The sequence below is a fragment of the Trichomonas vaginalis genome, chromosome I (assembly GCF_026262505.1).
Source record: "Trichomonas vaginalis G3 chromosome I, whole genome shotgun sequence".
Classification (NCBI taxonomy): Eukaryota; Parabasalia; order Trichomonadida; family Trichomonadidae; genus Trichomonas; species Trichomonas vaginalis.
The window spans coordinates 12,983,465-13,000,315 of NC_067203.1; the positions used below are offsets into that span (position 1 = coordinate 12,983,465).

General features: G+C 30.3%; 4 protein-coding genes and 3 pseudogenes across 7 annotated transcripts, besides 1 other annotated feature; 2 read left to right on the forward strand and 5 right to left on the reverse strand.

Moving 5' to 3' along the window:
- The first annotated feature begins 615 nt into the window (after nt 1-615).
- Nucleotides 616-10,863: a mobile genetic element.
- TVAGG3_0977860 lies at nt 2,386-4,696 on the reverse strand (annotated as a pseudogene). Its single transcript has one exon. A coding segment is annotated over exon 1 (2,311 nt).
- TVAGG3_0977870 lies at nt 5,608-7,238 on the reverse strand (annotated as a pseudogene). Its single transcript has one exon. A coding segment is annotated over exon 1 (1,631 nt).
- Nucleotides 9,221-10,122, reverse strand: TVAGG3_0977880 (annotated as a pseudogene). Its single transcript has one exon. A coding segment is annotated over exon 1 (902 nt).
- A 149-nt stretch (nt 10,864-11,012) lies between the features above and the next one.
- TVAGG3_0977890 (uncharacterized protein) lies at nt 11,013-11,891 on the reverse strand (the record flags this gene model as incomplete). The annotated part of the gene is made up of 1 exon (XM_051253900.1): nt 11,013-11,891. The coding sequence occupies one exon, from the start codon at nt 11,889-11,891 to the stop codon at nt 11,013-11,015; it is 879 nt and encodes a 292-aa protein (XP_051079474.1).
- Nucleotides 11,892-12,722: 831 nt separating this feature from the next.
- On the forward strand, nt 12,723-12,938 carry TVAGG3_0977900 (uncharacterized protein; the record flags this gene model as incomplete). The annotated part of the gene is made up of 1 exon (XM_001307618.1): nt 12,723-12,938. The coding sequence occupies one exon, from the start codon at nt 12,723-12,725 to the stop codon at nt 12,936-12,938; it is 216 nt and encodes a 71-aa protein (XP_001307619.1).
- Nucleotides 12,939-12,958: 20 nt separating this feature from the next.
- TVAGG3_0977910 (N-acetylmuramoyl-l-alanine amidase family) lies at nt 12,959-13,195 on the reverse strand (the record flags this gene model as incomplete). Its single annotated transcript, XM_001307617.1, has 1 exon — nt 12,959-13,195. One exon carries the CDS (start codon nt 13,193-13,195, stop codon nt 12,959-12,961), a length of 237 nt encoding a protein of 78 aa, XP_001307618.1.
- A 1,389-nt stretch (nt 13,196-14,584) lies between these two features.
- TVAGG3_0977920 (von Willebrand factor A domain-containing protein 5A family) lies at nt 14,585-16,680 on the forward strand (the record flags this gene model as incomplete). The annotated part of the gene is made up of 1 exon (XM_001307616.1): nt 14,656-16,584. The coding sequence occupies one exon, from the start codon at nt 14,656-14,658 to the stop codon at nt 16,582-16,584; it is 1,929 nt and encodes a 642-aa protein (XP_001307617.1).
- Nucleotides 16,681-16,851: the final 171 nt, after the last annotated feature.

Consider the following 16,851-nt stretch of genomic DNA (forward strand, 5'->3'; position numbering starts at 1 on the left):
GAAATTAAAGACAAAATTAAAAATAATGAATATTCAAAGGGAAAAACTAAATCACAACTTAAACAGTTGAAAGATTTCAAAAATAAAGTATTAACAGAAGAAGATATTGATGAATTATATAATTTATATAATCCTGAGCCGCAAAAACCAAAGGAACAAAAACAAATGGTGCAAAACGCCCAGGTTCTTCAGACCATAAATGAAGCACAAGCTTTAATTTATGATTCATTAGTTAAACCATATTCAGCCCGACTTTTAAATGAAGATCAACTTTTGGAATTCATCCTTCAACATAAACTCGAAGCGGGAAAGTATATCAAACCTTTATATACAGCATATTTAAAACAAATGAATAGAATACATCCAGAATTAATGAAGGGAGGAATGAAATCCAAAACTTCATCATCCAAAATCAAAGCAGATAAAATTAAACCACTTGCAACACCAAAACCTCCAACGACAGTACCGCCTCCTCCTTCAGTTAATCCTTCATCATTCACTTTATTATATCCATTTCAAACATTAAAGAAGCAAAAAGATTTTAAAAAGTATTTCAAAATATTAAATAAACCAATTGACCCAAAAATTCAACCGTTAAAGGAAAAATTTAGTCGCCCTTCATTTGCACCATATCCATATTCATACGAAATCGATCATCTGGAATATTCAAAAGGAAACGTTACTTATTTATTTGCCATTAACATTAACACTAGATATTTATATTGCATTCCAGTGAAAGGGAAAACAGAACAGGAAACAAGAAGAGCTATTCAATACTTACTAGATCATGAAAGAGTAGATAATATCAGGGGTGATGGTGATAAAGGATTTCAGGCAGCTATGACTCATTATTTCCCACAAATTAATTTTTTCTTTTCATCCTCTCCATATACGTTTCATAATAAAATAGTTGATGCGGTAATGAGAACTCTTAGAGATGCGTTAGGGGTTAACGGTCAGATATACTGGGATGGAAATCATGACTCCATCATACAACAGTTAGTATATTATTACAATAATACATGGCATAGAACTATAAACATGAAACCAGTGGAAATGAAAAATGATATTTCAAAAGAATGGGAATATATTAGAAAGCAAATGGAAAGGTTGAATGATGTTAAACGTGAACAAATTAATTCGGGGCTCATGAATTTTAAACAAGGGGATAAAGTTTTGATTCATCTCGATTATGGAAAAACTGATAAATCAATGACAAAAGAAGACGAAGATTTGACACAATAGCTGAATTTGTTAGATATATTAACGGCAATGCATTAGTTGAAGTTGACAATAAATTAATAGAAATTCCGATTTATTTTATTACTCCATTATATTTAAATAATATTTAATTTTTTTATTTCGTAAGAAATGAGTGACAACGAAGCAGCCAAGAGTCCAGACGATGAATATAAAAAGAAACTAAACAGAATTAAATCAAAAATATTCTATTACAAAAAGAAGCCGCAATGTGGTGGGGTTGATGCCCATAAAACTAATGGAACTGAAAACGATGAAGAAATAATCAAAAAATTAGAAACTTACCGTTCAATCCTTAAACTGAGTGAAGCAAAAATAAAAGAATTTAATAGAATAAATAAATTGATTGGAAGAGATGAATTTAATAAAGATGAATTTTTAAACTCAATCCAAATTTAATTTTTATTCCTCTTTGACAACATCTCTCTTTCCATCATTACTGCATAACCGCATTTTCTCAGTTTTAGTGGTTTGTTATTTTTAACATGTTCTTGCATCATTTTTATCATTTCCTCCCTTGTTATGATTCGTGGTAAATTTTGAGCTTGTGGGGTATTCATTTATGATAAAAATAAAAATTTAAATTATGCCGTTCTAAAGTTTGTGACAACATGACATTTTGACAACAACACGGGTTATTCAATAATGACTTATTTTTGAAGAACTGAGGGTGTCACCAGGTCACCATGTGTCACCAGGTAATTTAACTCATGACATTTTGACAACAACATAGGAGGAAGGCAGTTATGACTTATTTTTGAAGAACTGAGGGTGTCACCAGGTCACCATGTGTCACCAGGTCATTTAACTTCTCTGAAAAAGTGTGACAACATGACATTTTGACAACAACACGGGTTATTCAATAATGAATTATTTTTGAAGAACTGAAGGTGTCACCATGTCACCATGTGTCACCAGGTTAATTAACTTCTCTGAAAAAGTGTGACAACATGACATTTTGACAACAACATAGGAGGAAGGCATTTATGACTTATTTTTGAAGAACTGAAGGTGTCACTACTTCACCATGTGTCACTCGGTTAATTAACTTCTCTGAAAAAATGAGACAACATGACATTTTGACAACACAGCAGGATTAATGCAAAAATAAATTCAAATCATACTTTATAAAGCATCATTTACAGGTATTTCATCGTCAGTAAATGAATCCTCATTATCGTTTGGTTCAACCTGTTTATATAATCCTTTCATTTCTTCTTTCAAAACATAACACCATGTTTGTTTACCATCTATTCTTCTCTGTTTCCTATCACATTTATCCTTAATGCTCATTTGGAAATTCTTGTCTTTCATGTCTGATGGTTTGCAGAATAGAGCATTTTACATGTCATACCTGCACTCAATTCATCATAATGTGTATTTATCCATTCATCTAAAGGATTTGTTGATAATTCAATTAAATCTTGTTTGGCTTCAGTCATCGGTATGATTCGTACATTAAATGATGAAAGGTCGTAATTGATAAAATATGTTAAAAGGTTATCATAAAATTCCTTTGTGCATGAATCCATTAAATTCTTGAAGTAATCAAATTGACCCTTGAATTTACCATTAACCCTTAAAACTACGTATCTTCTGTCTCCAACTTCAATTTTGACAGGGTAGACGTTATTAGTTACGAAAATGAAGTTTGCAACATTCTGAGCAGTTCTTCTGGGTTGATTCTTTTCATTAATTCTAATCTCATTATCCGTAATAATTGATTTCAAAGCGTTGAAGTTTGCGAGTCTGTCTTCACCTACATTCTTGAGTTCATTAAGTACAAGAAACATTTTATTTTCAACTACTGAATTGAAATTACCCGTTAGCTCACTTATTTCAGTAATGTTTTTACATGAATAACCAGCGAGAAGTTCAGAAATAATGTCTGTGAATCTGTTTTTACCTGTTCCCTGAAGTCCTTTCAAAATAATTGCTGTTTCATTCTTGATTCCAGGATGTTGAATCATTGATGCAATCCAGCCGAGAAGGTATTTATACACTTCATCATTATTATCACAAATGGCTTCTTTAATGAAATCCATAAACATCTCAATTTTTGAGTAATCTGGTTTTTCGAGAACGTTGTATTTATAACCTTGAAACGTTGAGAAAACATCTGTGGAATCAGATTTAAAGCAAACACCCTTAACAGTTAATGAGGATAATTGATTTAATAGTACATCCCATGCTGTTATTGTTTTACCTTCTTCTTTAAATAATTTAATCATTTTAAGTGACTCTTTCATGTTTGATTGAAGAACGAATGATATTTGATTCATTTTGTCGTGGATATTATAATCTTTCTGAATGAAGTATTTGTTTCCATAATCTACAAAACGGATTACACGTGATAAATCCTCAATTACTTCAGAACTGTTTTTATACTGATGATTTTCAGCCTTGCGTCTAATATCTGTTATCAAAAACGAGTCATCAAGTTTGATATCAAATGTTATTTTGGCTTACGTAATAAAGGCAAAACGTATTCATCATAATATTCCTTTTGATAAAGTTTTAGAATCTTCACCAAAACAAATGGAGAAGTCATTAAATGTGCATATCTACTACGTGCTTTTTCAAAATTACTTTTTGCATTTTCAGTTAAGCTGCAGAAATTATAAACGTTATCGTATGCTTCATTAATTAAATGATTAGGTAACGAATTAATTGCTTGAAACAGTGTGAATAATGTTATTTCTTTTTCTAAATTCATGTTTCCACCATCATTATGTACTTCAAAATCACAGATGCCATCAACTATGCTTTGAGCTAGTTTATCGTCAATGTTTACATTTTTGTTTTCATTCATGATAGTCTTTATTTCTTCGTTCTTCTGTTCAACTCTTACCTTAATATTCAAATCATTTAATATATCATTCACTGTTCTAGTTAATGTTGAATCATAACTTCCACGAATGAATGAGTATGTATTGATTGGTTCTGTTGCATTCTTGCGAACTCTTGATTCAGCCATAACCACTAAAGAACGCTTTGAATCATCCATTGAAGTCATTATGTCAATATCATAATCATTGCAGGAATAACATTTAATCATTCTGTTCGAGGTTGAATAGAAGAAATTAGTGTTGCAATAAATGTGAAGACCTCCTGATGCGGTTTTAACGATAACATCTTTATCCGAAAGTTTTGATAAAATGTCTTTTCTAACTGTTTCTTTAAGTTCATCATTGTACGATTTATTGATATCAACATCTATAATCGTTAAATTTGAAATTTTATTTACTAATAAAGCCATACCAGTTTTCCTTCCTCTTCCTCCATCATATTTGAGGTAGTTATGTAAATCAATCCTGTTTTCACCAATTCTTTCGTTGAGGGTTTTAGTTTCTGCCACAACTAATTCCTCAGCTAATGAATCAATAACTTTTTCATCAGAAACGATAAAGTTGCTGTTGTTGTTTGTTGCTGTCATTTATATAGGAATAAAAAAATAAAAATAATTTTAAAACTAACTTTATTTTTGGGTCATTTACACTCATTACGATGAAGTCATGACAAAGCATTTTCTGTGTTGTTGTCAAAATGTCATGAGGTTAGAAATGAGGTTAGAAATGAGGTTAGATCTAACCATCTATCCTAAAAATTATTTTACTCAGAATTTTGTATAAAAAAACAACCGCCGGAATTCAGACAGTTGCTATATTCTTCACAAAACATTAACGTAAACATTAACGATAAAATATATTTTTGTCTGATTTACACTCATTACGATGAAGTCATGACAAATCATATACGTTCATGTTTGACAAAGCATTTTCTGTGTTGTTGTCAAAATGTCATGAGTTAAATTACCTGGTGACCTGGTGACACCCTCAGTTCTTCAAAAATAATTCATAACTGCCTTCCTCCTGTGTTGTTGTCAAAATGTCATGTTGTCTCATTTTTTCAGAGAAGTTAAATGACCTGGTGACACATGGTGACCTGGTGACACCTTCAGTTCTTCAAAAATAAGTCATTATTGAATAACCCGTGTTGTTGTCAAAATGTCATGAGTTAAATTACCTGGTGACCTGGTGACACCCTCAGTTCTTCAAAAATAAGTCATAACTACCTTCCTCCTGTGTTGTTGTCAAAATGTCATGTTGTCTCATTTTTTCAGAGAAGTTAAATGACCTGGTGACACATGGTGACCTGGTGACACCCTCAGTTCTTCAAAAATAAGTCATTATTGAATAACCTGAAAACATTAACATAAACGTTAACATAAACATTAACGTAAACATTTATTTCTGCAGTTCATCCATTACTTCATTACCTAATTAATTACAGACATAAAATATATTTAGTTCATTCGGTAAGCCCAGACCTTTGGGTCAAGCACATTCATTGAACTCTATACCATGCGAATACAGTCATAAATGGTGGCATGTATTCTTTACTTTGTCCTGTTGTTTGTGTATATCCTGAAACGAAATGTGTATGGTTTCCTTCTCCCTGAGTGTCACTCCAGTAACAATTTATAGCAAACTTAACGTCATCTTTAACATCATATCCTTTACCTTTTGTCATTCCTGACCAATCCCAATATCTATGCATATGCCAACCTTCTTGAGATGTGCTTAAATCTATGTAGTGACTATGTGCAGGTAAATTTTCACCTGTAATCGTTTTACTTCCCCCTGTTTCCTTTGAAGAGTTTGCACAATACAAAAACCTGTCGACTATTTGTTCCCATGCACCAACACCAAACATTACTTGAGGACCTCTTGCATCCATAGATGTATAAATAGAACCTACTGGGTTCATTAAATCAAACATATGAGATATTATAGGATTGTCTATTTTGAACTTAAAATATAGTGCAACTATTTCGGGTTTCTTCTGGTTTGTGTTAGAATATTTTTTATAATATAATCTTATGTTTTCAGGGTGGGTAAAATCTTGACTATAATATTTATTTCTGTCATCTGTATAATAATATACTATTCTCGTTTTTTCTATTGCATTATATCTTTTATATCTATAATAATCTAAATATAATGTTAGCTTTTGTTCATCTACATGTGGTGTTCTGTCGTCATCTCCATAGTCATAATAATATGGTGCTGGAGCTGGGTTAGGCAATGTCATATCTGCCATTTCATAAACTCTTAAATATTTCTTTTGTTCGTCTCCATATAAGTTTAAGTAACAGTTGTTGTCTAATGGAACTTTAACTTGTGTACCATTATTCTTTTTATAGCTTACATACATTTCATTGTTATTTTTCGGAATGAGTTTACACCGTGTACCATTTTTTAAGGACTGTACAAACTGCCATCTAAAATATTTATTTTCTTCATTGACAGAAAAGTCACCAACAATAGTTTCAGTATTTTTTGTTGTTCCTATCAAACTTTGGTATATTTCGTTAACATATTCTTTATCCGCTTTCTTCTCTAACTCATTATTAACATAAGTTTTATCCGCTTTAAGGTCTAAACATCCTGAAACCCATCCTGTATCAGCTTTAACTTTCAAAGTCTCCGATGTCCATTCATGATACCATTCAACCCTTTCTTTAATTTCATTATCTTTTTCATCCACATAAACCAAATTTGCCTTCTTATTTAACTCATCGTTAACATATTCCTTATCCGCCTTCTTCATTATGTCATTTAGGAAACCTTCTATGAATTCCTCATTTAAATTAAATCTTCCAATCTTCAAAACTTTAGGAAATGCATTTAATGCGTAATATCTCTGTTCTTCTGGTGGAATTGATGTTATATCATCCGTTTACCTTTAATTTTAGAATTCATAAATAAAATTTCTTTTATATTTGATATCACTGCACCACCCTTGCAAACGAATTCGAAATGGTCATTTTTCAATACTATCTCCAAATCTCCATATTTCAACCTTTGCGTTTGTTCTGCCGTCTTTGAATTATATGCATATATGGCGTATGTAATGGTCTGAAGGACCTGGGTGTTTTGCGCCTTAAGTTGTTGTGGTTGCTGTTGTTTAATCATTTATTATGATTTAAAAATAAATATTTAATCTGTTATCTCATCAGCTATTTTTTCTATTTGAAATTGCCATAATATTTCATTCATGAATTCTAAATCACAATCAAATAGGTCAGTTATTCTAAATTTAATATTTGATAAATCTTTTGAATGAAGAATAAATGAATTCCCGGATAATTGAAACGGATATGATAAAGAAAATGTGTTTAAGTTGATGGATAAAATGTTTTGTATTGATGGGTAAGAGTTAGGGTCTAATGTTTGATGTGAAAATCTCATTGGGTATTAACTTTATCACATTTGATTAAAATGAAATTGGAATCAGTGTCAGAATACAAAACATCCCCAACATCTTTTTCAAAATTTAATATCCCCAACAATGAACGAAGATGAGGAGTACAAAATTTAATTTTCAGCGGGAATTTAATAAGGTTATTTATTTCATCAAGTTCAAAAAGTTTATCGGGTTTTGATTTAAAATTTTCTTCATACCATACGATAAATGATTCATTTAAATAACTTAAAATCATGTTAATATCCCATTTCGCTATCACATTATTTATATACATATCATACGTTTTTTCAAGGTCATCTTTAATAAATGATATATAATCTGAAGGGTCTAAAAGAATGGGATTAAATTTACCACTCACAGAAACGAGAGTAACATTATAAATTCCGCAAACTGTTAAATTTAATTCACACTTATTATTCGAAATAATATTGATAATTGACATTTTTATTACGATTAAAAATATGGTAAAGCGTTATTTTCCAGTGATAAATAAAACTAGAATAAGATTACCTCAAGAATTCATAAATTCAACGAATAAGAAATTCATTCATGTTATAAATTTTAGTGTTTTCAGAAAATATGAGTCAGTGTCATATTCATCAACAGGTTATATTTCACTTCATTCAAATTTAGTTCAATCAAACCCATATAATGATCATTTCATAAGATTTTCAGATGGTATTAAAAATGTAATTGATAGATTAAAATATGAACAGATTGACAATATCGAATTTTTGGAATTTTGGTTTAAATATCCCGATGGAAAAAAGATTGAAGTTAAAGATAAAGCTGATACTATAACAAAAACAATTACAATGACCGATCCGGATAGTGGGGAACAAAAAGAAATAAAACAAACGATAGAAACTGGTGAAAGGTCAATTATTATCGATTATGATTCAAAGGATTATTATTCAATAATGTTAATGCTTGAATATTAAATAGTCTTAACAAAGAATTTTTCAAGTGATATTTTATATTCATCAACTATTTTATTATAAATATCATTATATGTTAAATGAAGTTCAGTTGTTGTTCCGTTCTTTGATATCTTAATTGTGCTAATATCCTTTATAGGATTTATTTTTGCAACTGTTCCGCAGCATGAAACCTCATCATCTATGAAAAATTGAATCTTAACGTCTGAATCTTGAACATCACAAAGAATGGCGATAATGTGAATTAATGATTCATAAGGTAAAATAATTAAACCTGATTGGTCAATTAAATTTATTATTGAATCTTAATTATTAATTATTATATCACGGTAAATTTTCATTAATTCAGAATTAATGTCTATTTTATATGGGTTCTCGATGTTTGATGAAAGAGGTGGGGGGTATGTTGGATAAGTGGGAATTTCAACGGGTTCTTTACCGGGTTCAGATAAAATGATTGGGTCTCCATTCTCATGTTTTCTTCATTCTCCTCATTCTTCGGTAAGTCACGAGTTAATAAATTTGGTTGAGTTGCTGACCTTGTTAATTCGGGCTAACATTAACTTTAACATTTTGAATAATTCGTGATTTATCATCATTTACGTTATAACCAACCGTAATCTCTGCTTTTGCGTTAGTGTTCTTTTGACTAGTGAAACGTCTTCTCATTATAATTGAATAAAAAAAAGAAAAATATATTTAAAGTTTTATTTAGTTGTTACGGTAATATCCCAAGGTTCATCCTTGTTTGCTTATACTTTCTTTGTAACTGCACCAATTATGTTATTGATAATGATTTGAGTTTCTTCCAGTCTTATTTTATCATTTACAATATCTTTAATCATTTCATTACATGCATTCTTAAAACCATCTGATTTTTCTAATTTACGTCTATCACTTTCTTTAATTAAATCAAAGTTATAACCTTGTTGAGAATAAAGTGGTTTCTTTATCAATTCCTTGAACGCTTCTGAAAGTGAAGATGAAGAAATTCTTGCCACTTGAATTGGTTTAAATTCTGCTTTCATTGCTTCTTTCTGTTCATTGAACAGGATCGAATAAAGCAACTTTAAAGAATTTCTTAGCTGGAATTTCAGGTCTCAAATTTGCATATTGACCATCAAACTGATTAACATATTGAGGTAATCCGTTTGGTCCTTCTTCAATAGCGTTTAATTCTTCATTGAAATAAGAATATGGATTATGACGGTATGAAAGAATTGGTCCATCTTTACTGTCTCCGATATGTTGTTTAACAGCTTTTCCATTTTCATCAAATTTCATAGGATAACGTTCATTATATGCTTTACGTTTAGGATAATCCGTCATTGTTAATTTATACCCATTTATGACTTTAATATTTCCTTGACCATCAGTAACAAAGACTTCATTTATTCCATCAGGCTTTCCATTTGGTCCTGTATGTGTCTGCTTCATGTGCTTCCCAATTTGGTCCATTGACGTTTGGCATATGCTTGAGCTTCTGGTAATGTTAAAACGTTTCTCATTTGTTTAACATCCTTTTTGAAGACCGGCAACAATGTGGACTAATTCTTTCATTCCATCAGGAACTTTCATAGTTCTATTATATGCACCCTTTTTGTTTGTTCCTTGTTTTTAATGGAACCTGTAGAAGATTTGCAATTTCTGTCATGTTTAATTATAAATAAAAAAAAAAATTAATTATAAAAAAGTTATTCGAATTTAATGGAACCTTTATTTAAATCAACTATTATTTTTCCATGTTCTCCTAATTGTTGATATTGTGTGTAAAGTTCATTAATGCTCATTGGTAAATTCACTTGATAAAGCATAACGTTCAACTGTTGACGACTAAAACCACTGAAAATGAAAAGGGTGGACAGGTTTGATTTAATGTTTGTGCTTAATGCTTTAAGTATTGAACAGCCATAAAGAATGAACATTGAATATGTCGACATTGAGTTAATAATTGATTAAAATATGATTTCTCATTAGTTATTAGTTTTGATTTCACGGCATCATCTAGAAAAATTAGTGAATGCAAAAATTCTCTATCAAAATTTGAAATAGAAAGTGTTTCAAATAATTCATCCCGTTGTTTATCATAATATTTTATCCTCTAATCCTTGCTTCTTGATTGTATTATATAATTCTTTATACATTAAAAAGTTTTTTAAATAATCTTCTGCTTCTTCTTGTGATAAATAAATAATTGGAATTTTGATTAAATGCTTTAAAGATTCAAATGTATCATCTGAAGGTGAACCTGAACGGTTGATATAAATTAACACATGTGAATAGGGGAAGTGTTAGCAATAATGATAATTTGTTTTAATATCGTTAATGTTTTACCTTTATTTTGTTTACCAATTGCTGCAGTGATTGAATTTAAGTAACATTCAGAATATGTAATTTTCATTAATTTTTCCTTAGATAGAGCATTTCTATTATCACTCAATGCTTCATTAATCATATCATCTATGTATGTATTATAACTCCTGCTAATTCTTCATAAGGAGTGTATGAATTTAAATCCATTTAATCAAAAATAAATTTATAATTTTAAACATTTCTATTCATCAATATTTCATCATATGAACTTCTATACTGTGGTGGTGTACCTGTTGGATGATATTTCAAACCTTCATCCGGTGTCCATGTCCAATACGTAGTCCTAGTAAACCAAACCTGAGGAGGATTTGTCACCTTTGAACAGTAAGTGTCATTTACACCCTGAATGATTGGATAAGCTTTCACTTGTACTGTAACTTGTGAGTTGAAAGTTTCTAATCCATCAAAGAATATACCTGCTCCATCACGTTGAACTGGAATAGTGCATAAGAATGAAGTTTGGTCTTTCCATGTTCTAGCTAATGGCGTGCCATCATCTGCATTCAGTGGTCTAGTTAATGAGTCCTCGTATTCTTCCGTGCATTCATTCACTCCATCTAAATCAGAAGCTTGAAGCATACGTGTAAAGAATATGTCGCCCACTGTGGTCATCGCTTGATCGGGGAAGTTTCTGGAATCTATAGTGACCTGAAGACCTCGAAGCATTGGATTTTCTAAAACTGTTCTTTGCATTGCATTTTTCGGAAATGTTAACACAACATCTGTAACATTATGAAGAGCGTATGAGAAATCTGAGCTGATACCTTCAGGAGTGATGCAACCTCCATTTAGTGAACGAACGTCAATATGTTGAGCTGGAATCATGAATAGATCTTCCTTACTGAATAAACGTGGTATTGCTTTAACTGATTCTTCAATTAAACCGTATCCTGGTGTAATACATTTATCCTCTAAAACTTCCATCTTTGTGCATGAAATAATAACATCATCAACTGTTGCGTCAGCAGATGTAGCGGCTAAGCTTGTAATTAATTTGGTAGGAAGTCCGATTTGTTGGAATTTGCGATCATATTTATAAACATGATTCATAATCTTTTCATAATTTTCATCAGTTATCTTTTCATAAACGTAATTTTGTAAATCAGCAACTCTTAACGGGTCAACCTGACAAAATACTAAAGTATCCCTGAAAACATAATATTTAAGAATGATTTCACCAAATGATTTAGGATAATCATCGAACGCCTGAAATGCTAACAAATCATTTACCGGAATAATCATATCAAAAGTGACATCAACTTCTTCATTTGCTTTCTTGAAAACTTCTGAAGGGTCAATATATTTACCACATACTGAGTTATCATATTTTTGAACATTATTATATAACGAATGAACAAACTTTTTAACTTTCCTTTCTGATTTTGGTTTATATGTTGCAAATGCGAAAGATTCACGGGCGCAATCCATCTGAAGATAACCGGCATCACCTCTTTCGGTTTCTACTTCTAATTGTTTAAAGTTTTGATTTGATGATTTGTAACCAACGAATAAACGCATGCATTTAAAAGCGGCATCACATGTGAAAGCTTTATTTGAAACTAGAGTTGCTTTAACTTTGCGTTTAATATATGTGTCACCTAATTGGTTCACATCATGAGCTGGATTTGTAATTCTTAAATGAGTTTGTTTATCATCAAAATATGGAGCATCAGAGTCATAGCATGAACTTTCAAGTTCTCTATAATATCTTCTACCGTCATTCTTTGCGAATATTTCATTTATCTTTTCGAATGAATGAAACACATTTCCATTAATCGGTTTAGTGTTTGGCACCAAATAGTTAGTCGTCATTTATTAATAAATAAAAAATCAAAATTAAAAGATGAAAATGAATTTTTAATTTTAATGAAATAATCAACTATGGCTGCAGGATTCTTTAAGAAACTGTGGGATAAAGTAAAAAGAGGAGCGCATAAAGTTTGGGAAACAATGAAGAAGGGAGCAAATTGGATATTTAAGAATAAAGAAGCAATTAGTGACGTTGCTGAATCAATAACGCCAAAAGCTGCCCCAATAAGAGAAATATTAAATAAAGGAGAAAAAGTTTATCAAAGACTTCAACCGATACTAAGATAAAAATAATATTTATTTTTCCACTATCCACCCCCTATTTTATTAAGTATTCCTTCAGCTATTCCACCAATTGCGTTACCTGCTTGTGCTCCCATTGCCGGATTACCTGCTTTAGTACCTAATACTCCACCTATGATAGTTCCTGCCGTTTTCGCTACTGGTGCCAAAAAGTTTGCAACGGGTTTAATAATATTTTTATGAACCCAACCTGCAGCTTTCTTAATTCCATCCCATAATTTTTTAAAGAATCCTGCCGCCATTTCTGATTTAATATTAATTAAAAATTCATTTCATCACTTATATTCTAATTTTTATTTAATGATAAATGAAACCGATTTTAAAAATAAATGAAACAGAGGAGGAAGAAAGTGGAAATGTTCAACAAAAAATAAACGTTGTTAAACCCATCACTGAAATAAAAATTTTTTCATCTGTTGAAGAATTTAATGACTATTATGCTAATAATAAAAAATTATTTGAAGAATTGACAACATGTAAATTGAATAAAATGTTTAAAGTTGATGGATTCAAAATTTCAAAAATAAAAGGGGTGATTAGTTTGAAATCTATTCCTCAATCAAGAATCACCTCATTAATGAAAATTGATGATTTAACAAAAAGAATAGAAGAGATTGAAGAAAGAATAAATCAAATAATTGATATCATAAATTCAAATAATCATTAGTTTCTTAAAGTTCTATGTTGATTCTGAGACATGAATGTTTAAAGTTTATTTTTTTAAAAATTTTTAAAGTTTATTTCATTATGTATTTCATTATGGTAATGAATCTTTCATTCATGAAAATAATTATTTCTGATTTCTTTTACTCGTTTATGAGGTCTTTGATTATGACTCCATTGATTCCATTCAGGATTTAAACAATGTTTAATTAATCGTGGAAATATCTGACATCATCTATATATAGCTTCTTTTATAAAAGATAAAAAATAAACTTTAAAAATTAATGTCTTACATTTTTGAATGCGTTTATGTAATAATGTCGCGCTTTCTTACGAATTAAAAAAATAAATTATTCAAAAATGTAAGACATGAATTTTTAAAGTTTATTTTTTATTCATGAAAATAATTATTTCTAATTTCTTTTACTCTCTCGTACATACTAGATTTAAAGAATTCAGAACTTTTACCATAATCTCCTAAATGTTTTCTTATCTTATTGGTTTTCCATTCATTATATGAAACTGTATAAACTTTATCTTTATCTTTGCATCTTTCATCACTTCCAATATATTTATATTTCAATTTTGATTTATTGGTTTCATATTCATTAACGTTTAATAATTCACAGTCTTCCTTTTTAAATAAATGTTTAAGATATTCAGGATTAACAATTCTATAATATTGCTTCCCTTTAAATCTTTGAATATAAACAGGAACACCATCCTCTAAAATTCGATAATCTATTTTATCTGGTTTTACTTGTTGGGTCATTTATGTAAGAATAAAAAAATAAATTATTTTAAAAATAATGTGTTAAAATAATGATACAAAATCGTTCGATATTGTATGAATTCTTACGTTTACAAAAAAAGTCACACAACCCATCCATATATACTACTATTCAATTCAGATCAATACTCAAAGCCCCATTATTTATTTATAAATCCTTGTTTGTCGCCTATGCGAATAAAAATTCTTTTTATATTTTAAACAATTTTTTTTCACTTTGGAAGGAGAAAGGTGACTAACATTTTAAAAATGCAAAAACCGACTAAACTATTTACAAATTCAACAGGAAGAAATACTGACATCTATTATTTCTTCCCAAATGAGCTTCAATTCTGCACATATGATTCTCTTTTCATTATTGATGGCAAAGAAATCAAGCCACAACTTCGTGCCAAAGATGAAGCAAAGAAAGAGTTTGAAGAAGCTGTAAATGCAGGTCATATTGCTATGTTTGGTGAAGATTTAGGTAATGGCCTCAATTGTTTCCGATTAGGCAATCTTCCTGCAGGTAAGACAGCTGAAATCCATCTCAAAGTATCATTTTTAGCAGATATTAACGAAAACGGCTACTTCTACAAATTCCCTCTCACTCATAAATACCAGCAAGGATCTGTAACAAATGATTACTCAGATAAACCAGAATCATTTCATTTCTCAACATCAATCATGACTCAAAAAGAAATGAGTAATGTGAAAGTGTCTGTCAACGGAACAACAAATGTTATTGACTCACATAATGCCACATTTGTTACAAATGACACACCAACAAAGGACGCAATAATTATTGAAACTCAAATCAAGGATAAAGATAAAAATATTGCTATTTCAAGCGATGGATATATTGCAATCACTACATATCCAAGCTTTGAAGGACCAATTACCTCAAATTCCGAATTTTATTTCATTGTTGACTGCTCAGGTTCAATGACTGGTTCTCGTATTTTAAAAGCTATTGAATGCATGCGCATGTTCATTCAGTCGCTACCTGTTGGTTGCAGATTTTCCATTATTAAATTTGGATCTAATTTTCATACAATTTTAAAGTCATGTGATTACACAGATAAAAATTTAGCCAATGCAATGCAGTTACTTTATACAATCAATTCAGACATGGGTGGAACAGATATTTATTCACCATTAAAATATGTTTCAGATATTAAACCAAAGAAAGGATTTGTTAAACAGATCTTTTTATTGACAGATGGGGAAGTACAAGACTCAGACGAGATTTGCGCAATGGCATATAAAAACAGATCAAATAATAGAATTTTCTCGATTGGTCTTGGCTCTGGTGCTGATCCTGGACTCATAAAAGGAATTGCGAGGAAGAGTGGTGGAAACTATACAATCATAGGTGATAATGATAACTTGAACCAGAAAGTTATTGAAATGCTTTGTTCAGCAATTTCTCCTGCACTTTGCAATATTACAATACAGAGTAAGAGCAAACAAACAGAGATGTGGCCTTCTCCCTGCCCTCCTCTTTTTCCAAAGAATCCACAGAGTTTCATTGTCAAATCATCTTTCACGGAAAATATTCTTATTAGTGGTAGTTTAATTAAAGAACAAGTTGATATTGTTGTTCCTGTTTCTCCTCTTGTTGATAATCTTGGATTACGCCAATTATTCAGCCGCTATATCATTGATGATTATGAAACACAACTTATTCTTAAAAATGACGACAAAATTAAGAAGAAATGCATCGATTTATCTCTTTCATCTGGTGTACTTTGCAAATTCACATCATATATCGGTGTTGATGATCAGTCACATGTTCGAAGACTATATTTGAATTTATGTACTTCAATTTGTCGAGGTGAGTCTTTAACAAATTATTCTGAAATTGCAACAAATGACCACATCATAGAATTTGATGAAATGTCATTATCCAGAAAGATTGCTGAAATTCGAAATAGGAGAAGCTCAAATTCATTAGAGCATCAAATCCATGACCAAAAGGTTGATGGATCCTGGAGTGATTTCGGCGAAATTGATAAAGATATTGAATCTAGGTACGGACATGTTGTTGCCTCTACAGTTGCAGCAATAGCATTCATCAGAAGAACATTCAAGGATCGTTTATTCGAGTTCACTCTTATTATAAAGAAAGCTCTTGACTTCCTCAAGAAGCAGGATAAGAATGTTGATTGGGAATCTATTATCAACAAATTCGTTTAAATCATTTATTTTCTATTAATTTATTTATATTCATTAGATATTTCAAACAAATTTCATTCATTGTTAGGATTGTTATCTATTATATTGATAAAACTTCTATTTATAGGTTAAAATAACAAACGAATGCTTTATTTAGCTAAATTTTAGAGAGTAAATTAAATAAAATGATAAAGAACTGATTTATTTTAAATTTATCAAATAAAACTCATATAATAACTTAAAACATGGACATTCGTACATCATATTACATGATTCAATGAGAGTAAC